Source organism: Oncorhynchus masou, chromosome 25 (genome assembly GCF_036934945.1).
Source record: "Oncorhynchus masou masou isolate Uvic2021 chromosome 25, UVic_Omas_1.1, whole genome shotgun sequence".
Taxonomy (NCBI): Eukaryota; Metazoa; Chordata; class Actinopteri; order Salmoniformes; family Salmonidae; genus Oncorhynchus; species Oncorhynchus masou.
Genome location: NC_088236.1, coordinates 25,774,149 through 25,794,004, shown reverse-complemented (window position 1 = coordinate 25,794,004; position 19,856 = coordinate 25,774,149). Strand labels below are relative to the sequence as shown.

General features: G+C 44.5%; 1 protein-coding gene across 1 annotated transcript in view; it reads right to left on the bottom strand.

Annotated features, from left to right (window-relative positions):
* Positions 1-19,856, bottom strand: part of LOC135513972 (single-stranded DNA-binding protein 2) — a 141,091-nt gene that overhangs the window by 14,366 nt on the left and 106,869 nt on the right. Inside the window, exon 5 of the mRNA XM_064937034.1 lies at positions 14,617-14,706. Within this exon, the coding sequence (XP_064793106.1) occupies positions 14,617-14,706 (90 nt within the window). The remainder of the gene's footprint in view (positions 1-14,616; positions 14,707-19,856) is intronic.

Below are 19,856 nucleotides of genomic sequence, written 5' to 3'. Positions count from 1 at the left end.
CCGCAGAAAGAGAAATAAACCTTCAATCAGTACTGAGTGAATTTAAAAAATCATTTTGGCACAAACGCTTCCAGACTGTCCATTTAAATGGTCTGTCAAAGTCAATGTTTTAAGAACAGCATTCCTAGTGTAATGGTTAGAGATGTACCGCCTGTGGATCTGAAGATTGTGGATTCACCTCCCGGAGGATACATTTTGAACATTATTTAGTTTATAGTTATGACAGCCCCTTCCGACACACACACACTTATTTTCATTTATTAGGTGGCTCTTAAAAGAGCCTTTGGGTTTGTGGAGTGACAGGCAAGTGGCAGTGAGTGTGGTGGTGTGTACAACTGTGTGCGTCGCTAGGACGCAGGAAAGACCAGCTCTCAGACTCTAAAGGAAGAGGTTGTTGCCCTCATCCGTGAGATGCACGCCATCCCTACGGTAGTGTCCAGGGATACAGTGCTTAATGGCAGAGTGGTGGATTGTGGGCATGAGCCTATAAGCAAGAAATTAAAACACCTGCTGGTTGACAGAGCATCGGGCCATCTCTATGCGCTTGTTGATCTCCTCCCACTGGAACATCCAACTCCTCCTCTGCGCAATGTCAGAGTAGACCACTGTTGTCCCAGGGAACATTCGAGTGACTACCTCCAAATCCGGTCGCATCTGACACACCAGGGCTGTCCCCTTTGTGTGTCCGAAGTCGTTTCCACCGAGGTGGATGACTATGATGTCAGGGGGAGCAGCAGCACCTCTGCTGGCGCAGAACATGGAGCAGTTTTCCCCACTTCATTCCTCACTCTCTGAGTCACCTAATCAATTGAAAGTTTGTGATGATTACCAACCTCCCTGGTACGCTTCTCCAACCAGTGGATTCACGAATGCCCAACAAGCCACACAGTCTTCATGCCGACATCCATGTTGATGAATGAGTAAATGCCTGGAAGCTCAGGAAAAAAGGGTACGAAATGTAGTAGTTGTATACATGTGGAATGAATAGTTCTGCATTCCAATTGAAAATTATCATATGCAGATTCCTTTCTTGTTCCCGTTTCAAGAACAATAAACAATTTTATGTATGTTTCACATTTTTCTAGACGACATTCCTATTGAAGCACCAAGTCCAATCTGTTCTACCTGTTGTATTTCTATGAGCATGAACGCAAGGCGTTATCTCTACTCTGAGAGGATCTCCTGTCAGACTTTCACTCTCTCCCTTTTTATCTCTGTGACAGGCTAATTTACTTGTATTGCTGTGTTATGTTGTATTATAATTTAGTAAAATCACCTTCCGGTGTAAAAATCCTGGAAATTAGAAAGAAAAAACTGTTTTAAGTGAGAAGTATTGGCATTGGTCTGAGAACCACCATGTCTCCTTCACGTTTTCCAGCACATAGCTACTATAGAGCTATGTTGGGCTGTCTATTGTACTTCAAACAAGGTGTAGGCAGGTTTCTTAGGATTGTGAACACACACACACACACACACACACACACACACACACACACACACACACACACACACACACACACACACACACACACACACACACACACACACACAGACAGATTTTGTATTGTAGATATGTGGTAGTAGAGTAGTGACCTGAGGGAACACACTTAATGTGTTGTGAAAAGTGTTATGAAATGTAATCTAATTTATTTTAAATACATTATTTTAAATTGTATATAACTGCCTTAATGTTACTGGGCCCCAGGAAGCAGATAATGGGGATCCTTAATAAATACAAATCCTTAATAAATACAAACCTTCTTAAACAATGTAATTCATACTCTTAGATAAGGTTCTCCCACAATTTTGTGTGTACATTTTTTAAATTTAACCTTTATTTAACCAGGTAGGCTAGTTGAGAACAAGTTCTCATTATCAACTGTGACCTGGCCAAGATAAAGCAAAGCAGTTCGACACATACAACAACACAGAGTTATACATGGAATAAACAAACATACAGTCGATAATACAGTAGAAAAAGTCTATACACAGTGTGTGCAAATAAGGTAAGATAAGGGAGGAAAGGCAATAAATAGGCCATAGTAGCGAAGTAATTACAATATAGCAATTAAACACTGGAGTGATAGATGTGCAGAAGATGAATGTGGAAGTAGAGATACCGGGGTTCAAAGGAGCAAAATAAATAAATAAATACAGTATGGGGATGAGGTAGTTGGATGGGCTATTTACAGTTGGGCTATGTACAGATGGGCTATGTACAGGTGCAGTGATCTGTGAGCTGCTCTGACAGCTGGTGCTTAAAGTTAGTGAGGGAGTGCAGTTCGTTCCAGTCATTGGCAGCAGAGAAATGGAAGGAAAGGTGGCCAAAGGATGAATTGGCTTTTGGGGTGACCAGTGAAATATACCTGCTGGAGCACGTGCTACGGGTGGGTGTTGCTATGGTAACCAGTGAGCTGAGATAAGGCGTGGCTTTACCTAGCAAAGACTAGATGTCCTGTAGCCAGTGGTTTTGGCGACGAGTATGAAGCGATGGCCAGCCAATGAGAGCATACATGTCACAGTGGTGGGTAGTATATGGGGCTTTTGTGACAAAACGGACGGCACTGTGATAGACTGCATCCAATTTGTTGAGTAGAGTGTTGGAGGCTATTTTGTAAATTACATCACCGAAGTCGAGGATCGGTAGGATAGTCAGTTTTACGAGGGTATGTTTGGCAGCATGAGTGAAGGATGCTTTTTTGTGAAATAGGAAGCCGATTCTAGATTAAATTTTGGATTGGAGATGCTTAATGTGAGTTTGGAAGGAGAGTTTACAGTCTAACCATACACTTAGAACATGTGGACAACTACAAATACCTAAATCAGAACCGTCCAGAGTAGTGATGCTGTACGAGCTGGCAGGTGCAGGCAGCGATCGGTTGAAGAGCATGCATTTAGTTCTACTTGCATTTAAGAGCAGTTGGATGCCACGGAAGGAGAGTTGTATGGCATTGAAGCTCGTCTGGAGGATAGTTAACACAGCAAAGAAGGGCCAGAAGTATACAGAATGGTGTCGTCTGCATAGCAGTTGATCAGAGAATTACCAGCAGCAAGAGCGACATCATTGACGTATACAGAGAAGAGAGTCGGCCCGAGAATTGAACCCTGTGGCACCCCAATAGAGACTGCCGGAAGAGGTCCGGACAACAAGCCTCCCGATTTGACACACTATCAGAAAAGTAGTTAGTGAACCAGGCGAGGCAGTAATTTGAGAAACCAAGGCTGTTGAGTCTGCCGATAAGAATGTGGTGATTGACAGAGTAAAAAGCCTTGGCCAGGTTGATGAATACGACTGCACAGTATGGTCTCTTATCGATGGCGTTTATGATATCATTTAGGACCTTGAGCGTGGCTGAGGTGCACCCATGACCAGCTCTGAAACCAGATTGCATAGCGGAGAAGGTACAGTGGGATTCGAAATGGTCGGTAATCTGTTAACTTGGCTTTCGAAGACTTTAGAAAGGCAGGGTAGGATAGATATAGGTCTGTAGCAGTTTGGGTCTAGAGTGTCTCACCATTTGAAGAGGGGGATAACCGCAGCAGCTTTCCAATCTTTGGGAATCTCAGACTATATGAAAGAGAGTTTGAACAGGCTAGTAATAGGGGTGGCAACAATTTCGGCAGGTCATTTTAGAAAGAGAGGGTCCAGATTGTCTGTCTGATTTGTAGTGGTCCAGATTTTGCAGCTCTTTCAGAACATCAGCTATCTGGATTTGGGTGAAGGAGAAATGGGGAGGCTTGGGCGAGTTGCTGTGGGGGGGTGCAGGGCTGTTGACCGGGGTAGGGGTAGCCAGATGGAAAGCATGGCCAGCCATAGAAAAATGCTTATTGATATTCTCAATTATCGTGGATTTATCGGTGGTGACAGTGTTTTCTAGCCTCAGTGCAGTGGGCAGCTGGGAGGAAGTGCTCTTATTCTCCATGGACTTTACAGTGTCCCAACACTTTTTTGAGTTTGTGCAACAGGATGCAAATTTCAGTTTGAAAAAACTAGCCTTAGCTTTCCTATCCGCCTGTGTATATTGGTTCCTAACTTCCCTGAAAATATGCATATTACGGGGCTATTCGATGCTAATGCAGTATGCCACAGGATGTTTTTGTGCTGGTTAAGGGCAGTCATGTCTGGAGTGAAACAAGGGCTATATCTGTTCCTGGTTCTACATTTTTTGAATGGGGCATGCTTATTTAAGATGGTGAGGAAAGCACTTTTTAAGAATAACCAGGCATCCTCTACTGACGGGATGAGGTCAATATCCTTCCAGGATACCTGGGTCAGGTTGATTAGAAAGGCCTGCTCGCTGAAGTGTTTTAGGGAGCACTTGACAGTGATGAGGGATGGTCGTTTGACCGCAGACCCATTACGGATGCAGGCAATGAGGCAGTGATCGCTGAGATCTTGGTTGAAGACAGCAGAGGTGTATTTGGAGGGCAAATTGGTTAGGATGATATTTATGAGGTGCCCGTGTTTACGGATTTGGGGTTGTACCTGGTAGATTCATTGATAATTTGTGTGAGATTGAGGGCATTAAGCTTAGATTGTAGGATGGCCGGGGTGTTAAGAATGTCCCAGTTTAGGTCACCTAGCAGTACGAGCTCTGAAGATAGATGGGGGGCAATCATTTCACATATGGTGTCCAGGGCACTGCTGGGGGCAGAGGGTGGTCTATAGCAAGCGGCAACGGTGAGAGACTTGTTTCTGGAAAGGTGGATTTTTAAAAGTAGAAGCTCGAATTGTTTCGGTACAGACCTGGAATGTAAGACAGAACTCTGCAGGCTCTCTCTGCAGTAGATTGCAACTCCTCCCCCTTTGGCAGTTCTATCTTGTTGGAAAATGTTGTAGTTAGGGATGGACATTTCAGGGTTTTTGGTGGTCTTCCTAAGCCAGGATTCAGACATGGCTAGGACATCCAAGTTGGCAGAGTGTGATAAAGCAGTGAATAAAACAAACTTAGGGAGGAGGCTTCTAATGTTAACATGCATGAAACCAAGGCTTTACGGTTACAGAAGTCAACAAATGAGAGCACCTTGTGAATAGGAGTGGAGCAAAGGCACTGCAGGGCCTGGAATAACCTCTACATCACCAGAGGAACAGAGAAGGAGTAGGATAAGGGTACGGCTAAAGGCTATAAGAACTGGTCGTCTAGTAAGTACGGAACAGAGCGTAAAAGGAGCAGGTTTCTGGGTGCGATATAATAGATTCAAGGCATCCATATATGGTAGCATTTGAATTATATCCTGAATTATTACAGTGGAGGTAAACCTAGGCAGTGAGTGATGATGAGAGAGATATTGTCTCTAGAAACATTTAAACCAGGTGATGTCACCGCATGTGTGGGAGGTGGAACTAACAGGTTAACTAAGGCATATTAAGCAGGGCTAGAGGCTCTACAGTGAAATAAGACAATAATCACTAACCAGAACAGCAATGGACAAGGCATATTGACATTAGGGAGAGACATGCGTAGCCGAGTGATCATAGGGGTCCAGTGTGTAGTTATGCTGGCTGGAGACATGGCGATTCAAACAGCTAACTAGCGGGCCGGGGCTAGCAAGTTAGCAGAAAGGCCTTAGAGGGACGTCGGCACAGAAGAAGTCTGTAGCCTCCTCGTGCAGAGCCTCCTCGTGCGGTTAGGTTGGCAGACCAGTCGTGATGGATTAGTAAGGTTTCGTGTAGTAAAGGGGTCCAGTCCAATAGGCAAAATAGGTATAGTGGCCCAAGAAATTGGTTTATGGATCTCTTCAGCTAACAGTCCAATATGCTCTAGACAGCTAGCGGGCCGCGACTAGCAGGCTAGCAGATGGGCATTCAGAGGACGTCTCGATGGAGGGGTCAATAATGTGATATGTACTGCACACAAGGTAAAGTATTGGAGTTTTACATTTTACACAACACACCCTCTCAAACAGCCTAATAAATACTCTTCAGAGGGATAATGGACTTTACAGTGTCTTGATATTAAAATAATGTATATATATATATATATATATATATATATATATATATCAATAGGCTGTGTATATATTTTAGATATAGGCCGATAGAGCCCCACAGTGGAGGAAAACCTAGTGGTCAAACAGGGAAATGGTTCGAATCGTTTCTCCACCATTCATTTTTCCCATAGGTAATTTGAGAAACACTTATGGGCTGTGTTTCATGTAGGCTTACCCTGGCATGACGTTCTGATAACCATATAAATCTCTCTCGAACAAGGTAACTAATATATTTGGCTCTATTTATTCACAGATTCGAAAAAGCTAATCAGCATCAAAGTAGATATCATGCAAGACTACAAATCCCTGCAAGCTCCTACACATCATCTCTAGCTGGCGGACACCTTTGCTAACAGGTATTGTGTCAATTTAAAACTTGCACAAGACAATTCACAAAATTGTCCATTTAAAGAAATGTTGCAAATTTATTCATTACACAATGTAACTAACATTAGATAGTTAATCCAGATATTCTTATCTTTGCCTCAATTCGGCAGTCTCGTCCAGATCATGGCATTTGTAGTTCTTTATGATAGCCACATTAGCAGCTAATTAGTGTTCCATTGTTGTGGGGTAAATACAGGCAAATATATTGATAAAATTCACCTTGTCCTAGAGAGATGTACATGGTTCTCAAAACGTCACGCAGGGTAAACCTACATGAAACACAGCCCTTATCTGAAGTGTTTCTAAAATCCCCTAAAAAATGAATGGTGGAAAAACAATTGTAGCGTCACCATCTTTACTGAAAAAATAAATACAAATACAAACAGAACTTTAAGCTACATATTCATTTGAAAGAGGTCATGAATTGTCCATTGATATGCACAGCAATTGATAAAAGAGGACCATGTTTGCAAAACAAGTGGGCTAGAGTTTGTCAAAATTACACAGATTAGCTAATGGTTACAGAAATCAGGAATGCTAAAGTAAAGCTTGCTTTCGTATAATAGTCTTGAAAAAGTAATGGACTGGGATAATGTCTTAATGCAGTGTGTGAAGAATCCATTACTTTACCTTGTATGCAATATAAATTGCATTATTGTGGAAGCACCTTATCAAAGAATATGAATCACACTGTTTGAGAAGGTTTGAATCCTAAACAACCTGCCTACACACTGTTTGAAGTACAATAGACCAACATAGCTACTGTAGTAGGTCAAAGCTGTGTGTGGGATAACCTGGTGCTCAGGTGAATTTCAGACCAATGCCTACTTCTCACTTAAAACATATTTTGGCGTTTCTAATGAATCAATATGGACTGGCAGTCGATGTGTGTTTTGTGTATTTTGTGTGTGTGTGTGTGTGTGTGTGTCTGCCATTAAGAGTTTTTAATGTGGTCAGTTTGTTTGTCTATTGATCATTCAGTAAGGCCTCTGCCTCTGTCTTGGATCGTGATTGGCCTTGACAAGAAATAATCTTAAAAGATGGACCCCAAAAAACAATGATTGATTTTCGGGAAGGATGGGGGGAAAGGGGTGAGGTGGAAAATAGTGTGTTTTGACTCAAGTTGGAGTTTTCTGAAAAGTGTCAGAGTTAGAATGTTAATGACATTTAATCAATCTGCTGCCAGCCATCTGACTCCTGTAGTGTAAAAAGACTGACTGACTGCCTGAGAGAGGAGGTTCATAGTGCCCTGGGGTTGCAAAGGAAGGATATATTACTGTAAACTTTGGAAATACAGGTAGCCTTCTCCATCCCAACCAGCACAGACACACACACAAACACACGCACACGGACACACACACGGACACACATTAACACACACACTGAGGCGGCAGGGTAGCCTAGTGGTTAGAGCGTTAGCCTAGTGGTTAGAGTGTTGGACTAGTAATCGAGAGGTTGCAAGTTCATATCCCTGAGCTGACAAGGTACACATATGTCGTTCTTAACCCACTGTTCTTAGGCCGTCATTGAAAATAAGAATTTGTTCTTAACTGACTTAAAATAAAGGTAAAATATGGAACCACTGGCCGAGGCCATCAGGGTAACGCCTGCTATACAGGGGCTGCTCATTGGTGATGGTCACCATAAAATAAGCTTGTATGCTGATGATGTCCTGATATTCATCTCTAGTCCCGAGACTTCAATTACATCTCTTATTAATATTATTGAATTATTCAGCGAATTCTCAGGCTATAAGATTAACCTTACTAAGTCAGAGGCTATGCCACTTGGTAGCCTACACTCGGTACCTAATACTTCTCCCTCCTTCCCCTTTAAATGGTCTCCCTCAGGTTTCATGTATCTGGGGATATTTGTAACTCCAAAATTCCAGCTAATGTACAAAGCCAATTTTGTTCCCTTGTTTGATACAATAAGACAGGATCTGGAGCGCTGGAACTCTCTCCCGATTTCTTGGTTGGGTAGAATATCCCTCTTGAAAATGAACATTTTACCTAGGCTACTTTACCCAATCCAAATGATCCCAGTATTACTCTCCAATACAGTAATAAAGGATGTAAATGGATGGCTAAGTTATTTTATATGGAGTAAACGCAAGCCAAGACTTAAGACGGCAATATTGCAGCTGCCAAGTTCTATGGGCGGCTTGGACCTGCCCAATATCAGGTTCTATCAATGGTGTGCCCATCTTTGTTATATTTCTGACTGGATCACAAATGATGACTCCTCTATTTGGTTAGACATTGAGACTTCTCTTTCAAAATACCCCTTACAGGATCTTTTATTCTTCAGAAGTTTCAAGTCTGTAAAAGATCACTGCAATAATGCCGTTACACTTAACACACTCAAAGTATGGAGGTCAGTTCAACGCTTCCTGGGAAGGTCCAAACTAACCTCTGCTCTTACCCCAATTCTTAACAACCCAGATTTCAGTCCAGGATTGCTGGATGCTGGTTTTAACTTATGGCTTAATAAGGGCATACGCAGGCTAAATGACTTATTTGCTGATAAGATTTTGTTGTCATTTGAGCAGATGGTCGAGAAATATCGACTCCCAAAGCAGGACTTTTTCCGCTTCCTACAAGTAAGACATTATATTCTGAAGAGCACCACCTTAATTGATATCCCTGATATGTCTGTCATTGAAAAAATGCTTTTTCTCCCACAAAGGAAAATGTCTGTAAGTCTGTTTTATGATACTTTAAGGTCCTTTTCTGCTGTCAACACACAGAGGGTGAAACAAGTGTGGGAGAAAGAATTGTCTGTTACTATTGACGAAGAGACGTGGGAGGACATTTGGAGATATGCAAAAACAATATCTATATGTAACCGTACTAGAGCAATCCAATTAAGAATAATACACAGATTGCATATATCCCCAAATCGCAGACATGCTTTTAGCCCTACTTCCTCTTCCCCTCAGTGTCTTAAATGCAAAACTGATACAGGCACCATAACACATTGTTTATGGTCATGTACCAAAATACAAAGATACTGGTCTGGTGTTCTGCAAGAAATTGAAAAGATCCTAGGGGTTGATCTAGAACTGGACCCAGTTTCTTTATTGTTAGGTCTCCCTACTAGGCATGTTACTTCTGTGGGTAAAAGGAGGCTTTACAACATCCTTACCTTCGCAGCGAGGAAAAACATCCTTTTACAGTGGATTAGTGATAAGGTCCCTTCTATTAAAGATTGGCATAAGATACTATTTGAATGGGTGCCTCTGGAATATCTGATATGTACATTGCATTCTAAAACAGACCAGTTCTACAAAGTATGGGAACCTTATCTAAATTACCTAGAACCTGATGTATCAGCTATTATGCTGCAAGGATTCACTTAGAATGGCGGGGATCTATGTATTTCAGAACTCCACTGTACGTTCCAAGTGTGGAACCTAACCTCTTGGTTTAAACTGAGCTTTTTTGTTTAATTTCTGTTTGTAAGTTTGTTTAAAATGTATGTATTGAGAGAGGCAATGATGGTGATGGGGTGAGAGATGCACCGGGCGGGAACAGGAAAATGATGTACGTATGTATGGGTGTGTATGTGTGTGTGTGCGTGTGCGTATGTATGTGTATGGTTGTGTATGTATGTATCTGTATGTGCATATATATGCGCGTAGATATGTGTAAGTGGGTGCTGTTTTTCTTGTTTTTGTTCTGTGTGCCTTGTCTCTGTTGTTGTATCTCTTAATATGGGTGAAAACTGTGAAATTCAAATAAAAATACTATTACAAAATAAAGGTAAAATAAAAAATAAAAATGCACACACACAATCAAATCAACTCCTATCTGCAGGTTCATGTATGAATTAGTGTCTGTGAGCATGTCAGTGTTGTTGTAAGGCTGCCAATAAGAGGATGAAGTACAGGTAGCCTTCTCCAACCCAATCAGCACACACACATACACATACACTTAACTCCATTTCAATTCAGCACCAGATTTTCCTTTTTCTGCAGTTCCATATCAACTCTCCACTCAACTACTCTAGCCATACCCTTCCACCTCTTCTGCTCCCACTCAAAACCAATGTCCTGAAGACAAGGGGTTGCCATTAATGACACATCTGACAACAGTGAGAGTAGAGAGGGAAAAAGAGAGCGAGAGCTCCCTGGTGTCTGTGGTGTATGCGTTGGCTGTAGGACAGGGTGTTCTGTTGGTCTTACTCTGTAATTACTCATCTGATAGCCAACCTATCTCTCACACACACGGCAGGAACTTTATGGCCACCGCAATGATGCAAACCAATCTGAGTGTGCACACTAAATACTTCCCTGTAGCCCATTCAGCCACTGCACAGGGAAGACCCCTTTTCTGCTTTATATATTCAAATACACCTTAACCAAATACATTTAAACTCAGTTTTTCACCATTCCTGACATTTAATCCTAGTAAAAAATTCCCTGTTTTAGGTCAGTTAGGATGACCACTTGATTTTAAGAATGTGAAATGTCAGAATAATAGTAGACAGAATAATTTATTTCAGCTTGTATTTCTTTCATCACATTCCTAGTGGGTCAGAAGTTTATATACACTCAATTAGTATTTGGTAGCATTGCCTTTAAATTGTTTAACTCGGGTAAAACGTTTCAGGTAGCCTTCCACAAGCTTCCCTGTAACGAATCTCTTCGTCGTCTGAGGAGGAGCAGGAAATATCGGACCAATATGCAGGGTGGTAAGTGTTCGTCATATTTATTACACTGAACAGAGGAAACAAACAAACAAGCGAATAAAGAAAAAACGAAACAGTCCCGAATGGTGAAAAACACTGAAAGAGAAAATAACCACCCACAAGCAAGAGTGGGAAAAGTGTCTCAATCAGAGACAACGATTTACAGCTGCCTCTGATTGGGAACCATACCAGGCAAAACACATAGAAATACAAACACAAGAACAAAACAGAGTGCCCACCCCAACTCACGCCCTGACCAATCTAAAATAGAAACATACAAAAGGAACTAAGATCAGGACGTGACAGTACCCCCCCAAAGGTGCGGAACTCTGGCCGCAAAACCTAACGCCATAGGGGAGGGTCTGAGTGGGCATCTGTCCACGGTGGTGGCTCTGGCGCGGGACGTGGACCCCACTCCACCTTAGTCTCGGCCCACTTAGGTGGCGCCTTAGGAGCGGCAACCCTCGCTGCCGACCTCGGACTGGGGACCCTTGCAGCGGGCCCCGAATAGACGGGAGACTCCGGCAGCGCCGGAGTGAAGGGCGACTCCGGCAGCGCCGGACTGACGGGCTGCTCTGGCAGCTCCTGACTGACGGACGGCTCTGGCAGCTCCTGACTGACGGACGGCTCTGGCAGCTCCTGACTCACGGGCGGCTCAGGCAGCTCCTGACTCACGGGCGGCTCTGGCAGCTCCTCACTGACAGGCGGCTCTGGCAGCTCCTCACTGACGGGCGGCTCCTGACTGACGGGCGGCTCTGGAAGAGCTGGACATGAGGGAGACTCCGGTAGTGCTGGACAGGAGGGAGACTCTGGAAGCGCTGGACAGGAGGGAAACTCTGGAAGCGCTGGACAGGAGGGAGACTCTGGAAGCGCTGGACAGGAGGGAGACTCTGGAAGCGCTGGACAGGCGGGAGCACCTGGAGGGAGGAGACGGAGAGACAGCCTGGTGCCCGGGGCTGCCACAGGAGGCCTGGTGCGTGGAGAAGACACTGGATGGACCCGACCATGGAGTCGCACTGGAGGTCTCGAGCACCGAGCCTGCACAACCTGTCCTGGCTGGATACTCCCCATATAACCCGGGCAGAGGAGACGTACTGGAGACCAGATGCGCTGAGCCGGCTTCATTGCTCCTGGCTCGATGCCCACTCTAGCCCGGCCAATACGAGGAGCTGCGATGTAGCGCACCGGGCTATGCCTGCGCACTGGCATAACACGGTGCCTGGCATAACACGGTGCCTGCTGCCTCTCGTCCCTGTTGCGCTGCCGTGCTAACTCCTCATAACGCGGCCGTTCGGCTTTAGCTGCCTCCAGCTCTTCCCTTGGGCAGCAATATTCCCCAGCCTGTGCCCAGGGTCCCCTACCGTCCAAAATCTCCTCCCATGTCCAGGAGTCCAGAAACCTCTGCTCCTGGTTACCACGTTGCTTGGTCCGGTTGTGGTGGGTGGTTCTGTAACGAATCTCTTCGTCGTCTGAGGAGGAGTAGGAAATATCAGACCAATATGCAGCGTGTTCATCATATTTATTACACTAGGGCCTCGGGGGTGGCACCATGGTTAAGGGCGCTGTACTGCAGTGCCAGCTGTGCCACCAGAGACTTTGGGTTCGCGCCCAGGCTCTGTCGTAACCGGCCGCGACCGGGAGGTCCGTGGGGCGACGCAAAATTGGCCTAGCGTCGTCCGGGTTAGGGAGGGTTTGGCCGGTAGGGAAATCTTTGTCTCACCGCGCACCAGCGACTCCTGTGGCGGGCCGGGCGCAGTGCGCGCTAACCAAGGTTGCCAGGTGCACAGTGTTTCCTCTGACACATTGGTGTGGCTGGCTTCCGGGTTGGATGGCGCTGTGTTAAGAAGCAGTGCGGCTTGGTTGGGTTGTGTATCGGAGGACGCATGACTTTCAACCTTCATCTCTCCCGAGCCTGTACGGGAGCGATGAGAGAAGATAGTAGCTACTAAAAACAATTGGATACCACGAAATTGGGGAGAAAAAAGTTTTCCCACAAACAAGAGTGGGAAAACAGGCTACCGAAGTATGGTTCTCAATCAGAGACAACAATTGACAGCTGCCTCTCATTGGGAACCATACCAGACCAAACACATAGAAATATAAACACAAGAACATAGAGTGCCCACCCCAACTCACGCCCTGATCAACCTAAAATAAAAACATACAAAAGGAACTAAGGTCAGGACGTGACATTCTCACAATACGTTGGGTGAATTCTGGCCCATTCCTCCTGACAGAGATGGTGTCAACCTCCAGATTTGTAGGCCTCCTTGCACGCACACGCTTTTTCAGTTTTGCCCACCAATTTTCTATAGGATTGAGGTCAGGGCTTTGTGATGGCCATTCCGATACTGTGACTTTGTTGTCCTTAAGCCATTTTGCCACAACTTTGGAAGTATGCTTGGGATCATTGTCCATTTGGAAGATCCATTTGCGACCAAGCTTTAACTTGACTGATGTCTTGAGACGTTGCTTCAATATATCCACAGAATTTTTCCTTCCCTCATGATGCCATCTATTTTGTGAATTGCACCAGTCCCTCCTGCAGCAAAGCACCACCACAACATGATGATGCCAACCCCTGTGCTTCACGGTTGGGATGGTGTTCTTCGGCTTGCAAGCATCCCCCTTTTCCTCCAAACATAATGATGGTCATTGTTGCCAAACAGTTCTATTTTTGTTTCATCAAACCGGAGGACATTTCTCCAAAAAGTTCTATCTTTGTCCCCATGTGCAGTTTCAAACCGTAGTCTGGCTTTTTTTATGGCGGATTTGTAGCAGTGGCTTCTTTCTTGCTGAGCGGCCTTTCAGGTTATGTCGATATACGACTCGTTTTACTGTGGATATAGATACTTTTGCACCTGTTTCCTCCAGCATCTTCACAAGGTCCTTGATTTGCACTTTTCGCACCAAAGCACGTTCATCTCTAGGAGACAGAACGCGTCTCCTTCCTGAGCGGTATGACGGCTGCGTGGTCCCATGGAGTTCATACTTGTGTACTATTGTTTGTACAGATGAACGTGGTACCTTCAGGCATTTGGCAATTGCTCCCAAGGATGAACCAGACTTGTGGAGGTCTACAATTTTGTTTCTGAGGTCTTGGCTGATTTCTTTTGATTTTCCCATGATGTCAAGCAAAGAGGCACAGAGTTTGAAGGTAGGCCTTGAAATACATCCGCAGGTACATCTCCTATTGACTCAAATGATGTCAATTAGCTTATCAGAAGCTTCTAAAGCCATGACATCATTTTCTGGAAGTTGTTTAAAGGCACATTCAATTTAGTGTATGTAAACTTCTGACCCACTGGAAATGTGATACAGTGAATTAGAAGTGAAATAATCTGTCTGTAAACAATTGTTGGAAATATTACTTGTGTCATGCACAAAGTAGATGTCCTAACCGACTTGCCAAAACCATAGTTTGTTAACAATACATTTGTGGAGTGGTTGAAAATCGAGTTTTAATGATTCCAACCTAAGAGTATGTACACTTCCAACTTCAACTGTATATACTGTATGTATGTGTGTGTGTGTGTGTATGTGTACCTGGAAGAATCCTGGAGGTACGGGTCCCACTGGCATTCCCTCTCCTGGGGGAAGGTTTCCAAGTATGGGACTGGGAGCTGCTGCTGCACTCTGGAAGACACACACACATGCGCACACACACACACAAAGTCAGGTTAGGTGTATCAGTGAGGCGGTAGCTATTAACACACTCATGCAGAAAAGGTCCAAAGACATCCAAAATTCCAACACCAGGAGACACTGAACCCTAGGAAAATCCATAATCCAGCCGATGATTACCTATAATCCAGCCCATGACTACAACTAATCCAGCCCATGACTACCTATAATCCAGCCCATGACTACAACTAATCCAGCCCATGACTACAACTAATCCAGCCGCTGACTACCTATAATCCAGCCCATGACTACCTATAATACAGCCCATGACTACCTATAATCCAGCCCATGACTACCTATAATCCAGCCCATGACTATATATATTCCAGGACATGACTACCTATAATCCATGACATGACTTCCTATAATTCAGGACATGACTACCTATAATCAAGCCCATGACTACCTATAATCCAGCCCATGACTACCTATAGTCCAGGACATGACTACCTATAATCCAGCCTATGACTACCTATAATCCAGCCCGTGACTACCTATAATCCAGCCCATGACTACCTATAATCCAGCCCATGACTACCTATAATCCAGCCCATGACTACCTATAATCCAGCCCATGACAATGTATAATCCGGCCCATGACTACATATAATCAAGCCGAAGACTACCTATAATCCAGGACATGACTACCTATAATCCAGGACATGACTACCTATAATTCAGAAAATGTCTACCTATAATCCAGCCCATGACTACCTATAATCCAGCCCATGACTACCTCTAATCCAGCCCATGACAGTGTATAATCCGGCCCGTGACTACCTATAATCTAGCCGAAGACTACCTATATTCCAGGACATGACTACCTATATTCCAGGACATGACTACCTATAATCCAGCCCATGTCTACCTATAATCCAGCCCATGACTACCTATAATCCAGCCCATGACTACCTATAATCCAGCCCATGACTACCTATAATCCAGCCAAAGACTACCTATATTCCAGGACATGACTACCTATAATCCAGCCCAAGACTACCTATAATCCAGCCCATGACTACCTATAATCCGGCCCATGACTACCTATAATCCAGCCCAAGACTACCTACATTCCAGGACATGATTACCTATAATCCAGCCCATGACTACCTATAATCCAGCCCATGACTACCTATAATCCAGGACATGACTACCTATAATCCAGCCCATATCTACCTATAATCCAGCCCATGACTACCTATAATCCAGCCCATGACTACCTATAATACAGCCCATGAATACCTATAATCCAGCCCATGACTATATATATTCCAGGACATGACTACCTATAATCCATGACATGACTTCCTATAATTCAGGAAATGTCTACCTATAATTCAGGACATGACTACCTATAATCCAGCCCATGACTACCTATAATCCAGGACATGTCTACCTATAATCCAGGACATGAATACCTATAATCCAGGACATGACTACCTATAATCCAGGACATGACTACCTATAATTAAGGAATGTCTGCCTATAATTCAGGACACGGCTACCTATAATCCAGCCCATGAATAGCTATAATCCAGTTCATGACTACCTATAATCCAGCCCATGACTACCTACTATACAGGAGCAGATCATAACAGTAGCCCAGTTTGTTATCATGTCGTGATCAAACTAGTCTCCCCTCCATCCTCTGTCTCTGTGGGCTCTTTCCTGTGTGTGTTCCTGACCTGGCACTGTGGCAGGCCAGCCGCCCAGGTTATTTTTACTCTTTATATTGTTCTCTCTCAGACGGGTGGCGCGGGCACGTTTCACCACTGCCTTGGACTGCTTCCTGTGCTATAGTACAAACTCCCCAATACACCACCAGGCAACGGCTATGTGCAGGGAGGCAGGGAGATGGACACGGACAGGAGCGTAATTAAGGGTCAAGGTTCAGAGGTAGGGGATGGAGGCGAGATGCTGGCAGCCCGCAAAGAGGTGGTGAGTGGTCCGACACATTGGTGAGTGATAGGGCAGACAGTCTACACCCTTCCCACACACACACAGTCTCCCAAACATTACAATACCACAACTACAACCTCCACCTGTTAGTTATGGTTTCTCTGCAAAGACAACATATAGGATTCTTCTAATGTATACTATCAACTGTTAATAGTCATAAATAAAAAGTATCAGTATCAGCAGTTTTGTATCAAACGTGGTCCGCAAAACAATAAACATTTCAGTAAATGCAGTTTCTTGCTGTTTGTCTGCATATCTTCTCTCTGCACTCCCTCTCTCCATCTTCTCTGCCTCTCTATCCACCCCTCCACACTTTCCTGTCATCTCTCTGTCGTCCTCTCTCCCCCTCTTCCTTCATCCTCTCTCTTCATCCTCTACCTTTCCCTCCTTTGGCATAGACTGTGAGACAGACCCTGTTTCCGCTGGCTGATTTTTTTTCAGGTCAGACTGCAACACAGTTACTAATCAGAGCCAAGATAATGGCAAACTACTCCCACCCCACTGTGTGGGGACAGGACACATACAGTTCTTGTGTTGAAATTGCACTGCTCTATGTAAACAGAGTGTGTGTATTTGGCTTAAACAAATGAAGGTATGGATGGAAGGCTCAGTGGCGGAGAACATTGTTCAGGACAGGTGTGTGGCATATGTGTTTGTGTGTGTGTTCACAGTACTGCACTCTCTCTGGGAATGGTAGTGTTCTTTTCCCCTGCCTTCATTTCTCCTCTCACTCCGGATTACCCAGCATGCTTTCCACTCACTGGCAGCCTGGAGGTCTGCTGAGTCTGCCGTCTCAGAGATAGAGGGGGGAGGAGGAGAAATATCTACCTGACCTGCTGACTAAGCAGCCTTTTCCAAATAAACCAACAAGAAAAACATCAAGATATTCCCTGCCCCCACTGCACAGCAGCCTCCTTCACTGGGAGAAAACGACAACAACAGCCTTCCAGCCCTACAGCCGCTGCAACACACAACACAGACAGCCTCAACACAACAGCCTCCCAGCCCTACACGTCATCACAGGACAAATAACACAAGAGTTTTTTATTTCTGAATGAAACTACATTTCACATCGACTACAAGCACACCTTATAAGCTTTCTTGTTAGAAACACAGTTGGTACGTCTTAGCCAAGTTGGACTGTGTGTGTTGGAGGGGGCTCAACAGTAGGTTTATGTTACTATGGTTTACAGATTAAACACAACCATTTGTGCACAGGCTCACTCCAAGAGTGAGATTAATACTGTTGTACTGTTGGACAGCATTGTTTGGTAGTGTGTACAAGTTAAGGCCTGGTGTTCTAGCACCTAACCTGTTCAAACATTGAAACCGCACACACTGATTAAGAGTCTTCAGTCTACAGTTCACACAGAACTTTGTTTACACGTTGACAAGAGCTGAAAGTAGCATTGAGATCTGAGGTGTGTGTGTGGTTGTGTGCCTGCGCATGTGCGTGCGTCGGCGTGACTGAGGAAAGCTGAAGCAGGGGAAACACTCTGAGCTCTCCTACTTAGACTACGCTAACCACCCTGTTACAGGATAACACTATGCTAACCACCCTGTTACAGGACTACACTACACTAACCACCCTGTTACAGGACTACACTACGCTAACCACCCTGTTACAGGACTACACTACGCTAACCACCCTGTTACAGGACTACACTTCGCTAACCACCCTGTTACAGGACTACACTACACTAACCACCCTGTTACAGGACTACACTACGCTAACCACCCTGTTACAGGATTACAATACACTAACCACCCAGTTAAAGAATTACACTATGCTAACCACCCTGTTACAGGGTTACACTTCGCTAACCACCCTGTTACAGGGTTACAATACACTAACCACCCAGTTAAAGAATTACACTATGCTAACCACCCTGTTACAGGATTACACTACGCTAACCACACTGTTACAGGATTACACTACGCTAACCACCCTGTTACAGGGTTACACTACGCTAACCACCCTGTTACAGGGTTACACTACGCTAACCACCCTGTTAGAGATTTACACTACGCTAACCACCCAGTTAAAGAATTACACTACGGTAACCACCCTGTTACAGGGTTACACTACGCTAACCACCCTGCTACAGGGTTACACTACGCTAACCACACTGTAACACTACGCTAACCACACTGTTACAGGGTTACACTATGCCAACCACCCTGTTACAGGATTACACTACGCTAACCACCCTGTAATAGGATTACACTACGCTAACCACCCTGTCACAGGATTATACTACGCTAACCACCCTGTAATAGGATTACACTACGCTAACCACCCTGTTACAGGATTACACTACGCTAACCACCCTGTTACAGGGTTACACTACGCTAACCACACTGTTACACTACGCTAACCACACTGTTACAGGGTTACACTACGTTAACCACCCTGTTACAGGATTACACTACGCTAACCACCCTGTTGTAGGATTACACTACGCTAACCACCCTGTTACAGGATTACACTATGCTAACCACACTGTTACAGGGTTACACTACGCTAACCACACTGTTACACTACGCTAACCACACTGTTACACTACGCTAACCACACTGTTACAGGATTACACTACGCTAACCACACTGTTACAGGGTTACACTACGCTAACCTCACTGTTACACTACGTTAACCACACTGTTACAGGGTTACACTATGCTAACCACACTGTTACAGGGTTACACTAACCACACTGTTACACTACGCTAACCACACTGTTACAGGGTTACACTATGCTAACCACACTGTTACAGAGTTACACTACGCTAACAACACTATTACACTACGCTAACCACACTGTTACACTACACTAACAACCCTATTACAGGATTACACTACGCTAACCACCCTATTACAGGATTACACTACGCTAATCACCCTATTACAGGGTTACACTAACCACACTGTTACACTACACTAACCACACTGATACAGGATTACACTACTCTAACCACGCTGTTACAGGATTACACTACGCTAACCACGCTGTTACAGGATTACACTACGCTAACCACCCTGTTACAGGGTTACTGTTAGAGATTTACACTACGCTAACCACCCAGTTAAAGAATTACACTACGGTAACCACCCTGTTACAGGGTTACACTACGCTAACCACCCT